General features: G+C 50.2%; 1 protein-coding gene across 1 annotated transcript; it reads left to right on the plus strand.

Moving 5' to 3' along the window:
* The first annotated feature begins 305 nt into the window (after nucleotides 1–305).
* Nucleotides 306–6,982, plus strand: LOC114597997 (uncharacterized). Its single transcript, XM_028731604.2, has 2 exons — nucleotides 306–1,731; nucleotides 5,118–6,982. The coding sequence occupies exons 1-2, from the start codon at nucleotides 1,050–1,052 to the stop codon at nucleotides 5,690–5,692; spliced, it is 1,257 nt and encodes a 418-aa protein (XP_028587437.2). The 5' UTR covers nucleotides 306–1,049; the 3' UTR covers nucleotides 5,693–6,982.
* The last annotated feature ends 1,430 nt before the right edge of the window (nucleotides 6,983–8,412 follow it).

Raw genomic sequence — 8,412 nt, forward strand, 5'->3', positions numbered from 1 at the left:
TGACCTGCTTTAATTGCATTAGCTCTATTTAATTCTTAATTTTGTCCTTTGATTAAGTTTCCTCTCTGTGTGTTAATTATTAATTTTATTTTAACTTTCCCCCTCTCCTTCTAAAATTTTTACCCTTGCATTCCCACCCCCCTTAGTCTATTAATTTTCCCCTATCCCCCCCCCCCCCACTGTAGCTTACCTTAACGTTCAGAGGCACTAGGCCTCTCCGAAGTGCGCCCAGCCGCAGGGGCGTTCGCCCGGCCTCACGCAGGGGCGCAGCTGCCTAGGCCTGGTTGGACGAAGGGCCTTTTTTCGGCAGCGCCTGGTGCTGCGCCAAAGCGGGGGTGCCGCCGGCCCTGCTGGGCCTTCTTAGGCTTTCCCGAGCCCCCCCCCGCCCCCCCCCCATTTCTGAGGCCGGATTCGGCCTTCTTTGTCCTCGGCGGCCCTCCCTGCGAAGCGGGGAGGCCTGGTGTCTGGCGGGGCTGCAGGGAGGCAGGCGCGGCCTAACTTGGGCCTGGGTGCAGGCCCGTTGTGTTTAGCCGCCTTACCCTGCTCCGTTTTGGCGGGAACGCCATTTTCCGGGCTTCAATTGCTCACGCAGGCCATCTAGTGGCCATTCTGAGGCACTGCAGCCTGTTATATTATTGCTTTATTGCAGCCTCCCTGATTTAAATTGCTCACGCACACCCTCTAGTGGCCGTTCTGAGCCACTGCAGCCTGTTTTATTATTGCTTTATTCAGGCTCATAATTGCTGCCATCTGGTGGCCATTCTGAGCATTGCTGCCTCCCTGATTTAATTATAAAGAAATACTTTAGACTGTTAACTGTCCACTTTGTGGACATTCTGTGCATTGCAGCCTGTTGTTTTATTTTAGTACAGGGAAGCTAATTTGCTGCCAGCTAGTAGCCAATAAAGGAAAAGGCACCTTCTGGTTAATTGGATGCTCCTTAATTAAGTAGCTTACTGTTTTAATTTGGTTCATTTTGTGATCGCCAGGTATCTGGGGTGCATTAACTTCTTTTCTCGTGTTGATATTTCTCTTTCTTGGTAGCCATCATGTCTCCTAAGAGAGTCCCAGCGCAGCCTGCCTTGACCGTTCCGCCTAAAAGGACCATTCGGGGACCTTCTCAGTCGCTTCGATCCCCCTCGACTGGTCAAGCCTCAGGGCGTCTGCAATCTTTGGTTTCGAGCCTGGCGGGTGATCCAGCTGCTTTGGCTCGCTTTGCTTCTGAAGTAGATGGCCTGATCCAACGCTGTAGCGCCGGGCCTAGCCAGCAACCGGCGGTGACCACTGCGGCTGCAGTTTCTTCACCTTCTGATTCCGCATCTAGCGATGAAAATGATCTGCCCATGTCTGGTGTTTTGTTTTCTGATTCTCAGTTTTCTAGGAATGCAGGCTCAGCCCCTGCATCTAGTCACACGCGGGAGGGCAGAACCCCTTCTCGGCGCACAACCGGGAGGGGGCGACGGGGAAAGGCCCCTTCTAGGCATGGGGGGTCTTCTAGGCCAGGGTCAGCTTTGCAACCCTTACCTAGTACTTCCGTGGGTTCTGATCAGTCACCTGCCACCTCTTCTCAGTCTGTCCCAGGCACTGCACTTCAAGGTCCAGCATCAGAGTCTTCTGAGGAGGACAGCCTACCTGTGCCAGCCAAGTCCTCTTCGGGCGGCACACGCCGCCGCAAGAAGTCTTCTGGAAAGCGTGCGAAGAGAGGGCGGAGGGACACCTCTTCATCATCAGGTACATCACAGACTTCAGAGTCTGAGTCAGAGGCCTCCTCAGAATTTTATTGGGGTCTGGGAGAATCGGCTTCTGGTTTTCCCAATTGGATTTGGCAGCGGAGGGCCAACTCCCATCGAGCAAAATATGGGGCCACTCAGGAATACTTAAATGGGGTGTTGTTACCTGATATTAAGAAGTCGACTAATTCGGTTAGGGATGTGATCCCAGGGTGTCACCTTTCAAAGAAGTTGAGAACTAGGATATTGAACGGTCGCTATGTCGACATGTTCAAACTGAGCCCTCCAGTAGACGGTTCGCAGGCCCAAGAGAAGTCAGTTCTATCCTCTAAGAAACGGGCTGCTGATTCTAAAGTGGATAGAACCTTCGAGCACTGGTTGGATTGTTTCCAGGTTTTTGCCGGGATCGTTTCAGCATGTTATCCCAAGAGAGCGGTTCATTTAATTGTCTACCAGTCTATCGTACGTAAGGCGTTCGAAATGGCTGGTCAGAATGCTGCCTTTGATTATGATGAGAATTTCAGAAGAAGGGCAGCAAAAATTCCCACGGCCCGATGGGATCGGAGGGATTTGGATGTATGGACCACTTATGTGGCCCCTCAGTTTGAAAAGAAGACCCCTGAACCTCAAAAGACAAAAACAGGAGGTTTTAAAAAGCGCTTGTATTGCTGGGATTACAGTAAAGGCTCTTGCCAGCGACAATCATGTAGGTTTCCTCATGTCTGCGAAAAATGTGGTGGCAACCACCCGGGCTCCACTTGCTTTGGCGGCCGCCGGCCCTTTCGTGGGGGAAAGGGGGGGTCACAAGCTGCAAAAGCGGCCCCCCCTCAAGCAGCAGCTGGCACTTCTAAGTGAGGCGGATATGGTTTTAGCTTATACGCCTGTACGGCTTCCAGAATTGGTTCATTGGTTGCAGTTTTACCCTAACCGTGAGGCAGCTGCTTATTTACAGGAAGGCTTTTCTTCTGGTTTTAGGATTCCGGTAGCTACGGTCCCCGTTGCACGGAATCCGGTTAATCAGCAGTCAGTTAGGGAAAGGCATGAAGTGGCACGTAAAAAGATTGAGAAAGAAATTGCCTTACGTCGTATGGCAGGCCCCTTCCTGGCTCTTCCTTTCGCTAATCTGCATCTCTCCCCCTTGGGAATTGTTCCGAAGAAAGCCCCCGGGGAATTTCGCCTTATTCATAACTTATCACACCCCAAGGGTTCGTCAGTAAATGACGCTATCCCCCCGGAGCTTTGTTCAGTAAAATACGCTACTCTTGATCATGCGATCAAGATGATCAGAAAATTTGGGACAGGTGCCCTGCTGGCGAAATGCGACATTGAGTCTGCTTTTCGTTTGTTGCCAATTAATCCTCAGGATTTCTGGCTTTTAGGGTTCCAGTTTGAAGGGGCATTTTATTTTGATAAAGCCATGCCCATGGGCTGCTCAATTTCATGCGCAGCTTTCGAGTGCTTTAGTACTTTTCTCGACTGGGCCTTGCGTTTTAAAACCGGCCTGGATGGGGTGACCCATTTTTTGGATGATTTTTTACTGGCCTCAGCGAGGGACACGGGTGACTGCTTGGCCCTGCTTCAGGCTTTCGCATCTCTTACGGAGAAGTTGGGTGTCCCATTGGCATCGGATAAAACCGAGGGACCTTCCACTCAATTGACTTATTTAGGTATCCAATTGGATACAGTTGCATCTACATCTCGCTTACCTGAGGACAAATTGGTTAATTTGCGAAGGATAATAGAAGAGATGCTCCCATTACGTAAGGTGACATTGCGTCAGTTGCAGTCCTTATTAGGCCACCTTAATTTTGCATGCAGGGTGGTGGCTCCCGGTCGCCCATTCTGTGCGCGCCTGGCCAGGCTTACGGCCGGCTTGCGTGCCCCTCATCATCGGGTGCGACTGTCACCTGGTGTAAAGGCGGATTTGCAGTTATGGCTTGAATTCTTGAATGAATTCAATGGGGTGTCATTATGGCAGGACACTTTGAACCTCCATAATGACTTCCAAGTGCATTCTGATGCAGCAGGCTCTCTGGGTTTTGGGCTATACTGGAAAGGTCGTTGGTGCGCATTGCCCTGGCCGCCATCGTGGCGAGGGGAGCCTATTACGCGGGACTTAACTTTTCTTGAGTTCTTTCCCATTGCAGTGGCAGTGCACCTGTGGGTCAAGGAATTCAAGGACCATCGAGTCTGTTTCTGGTCTGATAACCAGGCCGTTGTGAACGTGTTGGCAAAACAGTCGTCCCGTTCAGCCAGGGTATCGGCCCTTCTCAGGGCTTTTGTTTTGCATTGCCTGCGCTTTAACATTGTGTTTTCAGCTCGATTCATCCCTGGCGTTTCTAACGAAATCGCTGATGCTCTGTCCCGTTTTCAGATGGAGCGGTTCAGATCCCTTGCTCCAGAGGCGAATCTGCTGCCAGAAAATTTCCCGGATCATCTCTGGAACCTTGGCAGCAATTAGTCTTACAGGGAGTAGCTGCATCCATTTTACCTTCCACTCTGCGCTCATATAATCGAGCTTGGACTGACTTTTTAAAATTTTGTCGTCAGTCTTTGTCTATGGAGATTGTGTTATCTCCTTCTACTTCACAGGTGCTGCAGTATTTGGCGCACCTTTTCCAATTGGGTCGAGCGGCCAGGACGCTCAGGATCCAAGCAGCGGCCATCTCCTTTTTCTGTAAAGCTTTCTTTAATAAGGATCCTTGCGCCAAATTTGTTGTGCGCAGGGCTCTGGAAGGTTGGGGGAGGCTTGGAGCGCGACCCCCTTTGGTAAGAAAGCCTATAACATTTGATTTGCTTACCAGCATGCGCTCGAAGTTGAGGAGCGTCTGCTGGTCCAGATATGAAGCGCGGCTTTTTTCAGCCGCCTTTTCTTTGGCCTTTTTTGGTGCCCTGAGGGTAGGTGAGGTGGTACTGGAGGTCATCCGGGGCAGAGAGTCTAGGGGTTTGCTTTTGCAGGACGTAACTCTATCCCTTTCGGAGGTGGTCCTATCTATCCGGAATTCAAAGACAGACCAGTTAGGCAGGGGTGCTACTCTTAGGCTCCCCGCCGCTGGGGGTAAAGGTCCTTGCCCGGTTAAGGATACCTCCAAATATTTGAACCTTAGGCCTAAGGGGGAGGGTCCCTTCTTTATTCACGAGAATGGTGCCCCATTGGCCAGGCATCAATTTGCCAAGGTAATGCGCAAAGTGATTGCAGCTTGCGGTTTGACGGCAGCAGATTACGCCCCTCATTCTTTCCGCATTGGTGCTGCCACTTCGGCAGCTCATTGGGGGTTGTCTGTAGAAAGAATTAAGAACATGGGTCGTTGGAAGTCTAATGCGTTTCGCGGCTATGTGCATAGCCGTCGTTGATTGCTTGTACTTACATTTGCTTGTCTTTCTTAGGTGTGGCGGCTGTTCGCATTTGGATGGTGGGCCACAGCATTGTCCACTGGGCCAGCATCAGAGCGAGGGAGTCTGGACTTGGACCCAGTCTTGGCCTGCCTCATCACGTGCAGGTGTCCTGGCTGACCAGACGTGGAATGCTGTGGGCCGAATTGCTTCCCCTTGTTCGGAAGCACGTGAAGTTGGAAGGGCCCCCTTCAGCTATCGTGCTCCAGTTGGGGGAAAACGATCTGCCCGCCACAGACTGTTGTTCTTTACGCTTTACAATTCAAAGGGACTTAGTTGAATTGGCAGAGTTTTTACCAGGTGTGAAAGTTTTTTGGTCCCAGTTGCTGCAGAGGCGCACCTGGCGTGGCAGTCGCTGTCCAGCTGCCACTGAAGGAGCCAGAAAGCGCGTTAATAAGGTGGCAATGAAAACAGTCATTGCTCATGGTGGTTCTGTGATTGCGCACCCCAATATCACCTTCAAGGAGGCCGTCCTTTTCAGGGACGATGGTGTGCATCTTTCCCCGTTGGGAAATGACACATGGTTAAATTCTGTTGTGTTGGGTTTGAAGGTGGGGTTGCAGTTGTGAGTGGTTGGCGGCGAGCTTGAGTGCTCGGTGGCGGTTAGGCATTGGTTTATGGTTTGGTTGGTTGAGGGGCAGTGGTTGAGTGCCTGCCCTTGGTAGGTTGAGTGTCTGCCCCTCTAATGCTGCTGCTGCAAGGGATTCCGTTAAAGGAATTGGGGGCTAACTATTGCTTGTCCACTCTGTCAAGGGGGCTCGGGCCATAGCAATGAGCTCCTGGTTGCATTTGGGGTGAGGGCAGGTTCCCTGCTCCGCGTAACCCCCAAGTGTATTCCCCCATTCTGACTTTCGCATCGTGCGGAATGTCAGTCTGTCCCCCATGGTGGGGGCAGATAGTCGCAACCAATGCCTACGCAACCACTCACAAATTTGTATTTTAATAAAGTTGTGGCCAAAATTATGCCAAAATCTTAAACAAAAATTTCTGTGTGATGTGTGAGTTATTGGGGTGGACCTGGGGACCTCGACACGCAAAGCGTGTTCTCCTTCATGGAGAGCACGTGTTGCGGTGGGGGCCGCCAGGACACTCCAAAGTTGGGAGGCGGGCTAATTGATCGTTGGCCACTGATGCGATTGGGGCTTCCCTTGTTGTTGGGAAGAAGTTAATGTTGCCATTTATTGATTGACAGCCAGAAATAGTAAAACTCCTTGCACGAGGCTAGGGCTTCCTCTTTTCGCACGTGCATCGGATTGCCCGTCCCTCCCTCCCCAGAATAGGGTTGTTCGCTTTGACCTTGCTATGCCTGTCATGGGGTCGTCTGCTTTGGAGCGGGGGCCTAGTAGGAATTTTGCCATCTGGCTGATTGGCTGGGGCCATTTGGTTTTTGCCTACTGCGTAGCAAATCGTCACAACTTGTAAGGTTGGCGGTTAGGCATTGGTTTATGGTTTGGTTGGTTGAGGGGCAGTGGTTGAGTGCCTGCCCTTGGTAGGTTGAGTGTCTGCCCCTCTAATGCTGCTGCTGCAAGGGATTCCGTTAAAGGAATTGGGGGCTAACTATTGCTTGTCCACTCTGTCAAGGGGGCTCGGGCCATAGCAATGAGCTCCTGGTTGCATTTGGGGTGAGGGCAGGTTCCCTGCTCCGCGTAACCCCCAAGTGTATTCCCCCATTCTGACTTTCGCATCGTGCGGAATGTCAGTCTGTCCCCCATGGTGGGGGCAGATAGTCGCAACCAATGCCTACGCAACCACTCACAAATTTGTATTTTAATAAAGTTGTGGCCAAAATTATGCCAAAATCTTAAACAAAAATTTCTGTGTGATGTGTGAGTTATTGGGGTGGACCTGGGGACCTCGACACGCAACAAGTAAAGCAGTGAGCTCCATTTGCCAACTCGGGCACGTTTGGAGCTCATGGGGATACAGGTAGCCAAAATCTACTTACGTTGCACAAAACAGAGCTGGCCTAAGGCATGGGTAGGCAAACTAAGGCCCAGGGGCCAGATCTGGCCCAATCGCCTTCTCAATCCAGCCCACAGACGGTCCGGGAATCAGTGTGTTTTTACATGAGTAGAATGTGTCCTTTTATTCAAAATGCATCTCTGGGTTATTTGTGGGGCATAGGAATTCGTTCAGTATTATTTTTTCTTCAAAATATAGTCTGGCCCCGCCAACAAGATCTGAGGGACAGTGGACCGGCCCCCTGCTGAAAAAGTTTGCTGACCCCTGACCTAAGGTATTTCGATACCCACAGTGAAGGACAAGAAAGCGCCCCTCTAACAACAACTGAAAACCATCTCAACAAAATTTATCACTTGTTTGATTCCAAGTCAAGAATCTGTGCAAACGGGAAAAGCATACTAAGCACGTCATCCACAATAGAAGAAGAAGAAGAAGAAGAAGAAGAAGAAGAAGAAGAAGAAGAAGAAGAAGAATTGTAGCCCACTCATCTGGCTGTTTTCCTCCAGCCACTTGTAGAGTTTTGTTTTAGTAAAGTTTGTGTATGATTTTATGAAATTTGGTCTGGTCTGAGTTCCTGAACCCTTTAATTTTGGCCACACTTTATGGAGCTAGGGTCACCCACCACAGTTCATATTAATACAACAGATATTCTTCCAAGCTCAAAATGTCTTCCCCCTTAACATTAAAGAAATAGCTGATTAATGCCAAAACTGGCATGGAGCGATTTAGCATTTCTGCCGCTAACTGGGAGCCTTGTGCTTTCATACTTTGCTGCCAAGCATGGAGGGGGGGAGGGAGAGATGCTGCCGTTCTCCCCATCCCAGCACCTGCCATCTGGCTGGCTCATTTTGGCTCATTGAAGAACAAAAAGAGGTAGTACAGACTGCTCAGAGATTTCTCTCTTGCTTCTCATTTGAACATAACTGGCCAACCATAATGATCACTCCCATGGAATTTGGTGCTAGGGAGAAGATGCTGGAAATGGTCCCACCTTCAAAAGCTGCCCAGATTCTTTGTAGAGTTGCTATGTAGTTTGGATCCAATAAGACAACAAAAAGGCATTCTACGCCATGGTGTGATTTACCCTTTACCCTTTCCCTCAATTTCTGTGCCAGCGTTTTCCCTTGGTCCCACACAGCAAGGCTGTGTTATGCAAAAAACATTACTAAGGGTGGGAAGATTTTTGAAGGCACCGTGGCTCCAGAACCTACATGTTGTCAGAACAGCCACGGATCCTTGGCTTGGGTACAGAGATGGTCAGAAGATAGCAATTTCTCATTACCATCTCTGATGTACTATTAGAGATGCTTACAAAAGTCTTGCAACC

Source organism: Podarcis muralis, chromosome 11 (genome assembly GCF_964188315.1).
Source record: "Podarcis muralis chromosome 11, rPodMur119.hap1.1, whole genome shotgun sequence".
NCBI classification, from domain to species: domain Eukaryota; kingdom Metazoa; phylum Chordata; class Lepidosauria; order Squamata; family Lacertidae; genus Podarcis; species Podarcis muralis.

Bases quoted from the DNA above. Each gene is read 5' to 3' on its own strand.
- LOC114597997 (XM_028731604.2), top strand. From the start codon at position 1,050: ATGTCTCCTAAGAGAGTCCCAGCGCAGCCTGCCTTGACCGTTCCGCCT. The intron at 1,732-5,117 runs GTACATCACAGA...TGTCTTTCTTAG, and splicing joins GGACACCTCTTCATCATCAG to GTGTGGCGGCTGTTCGCATT.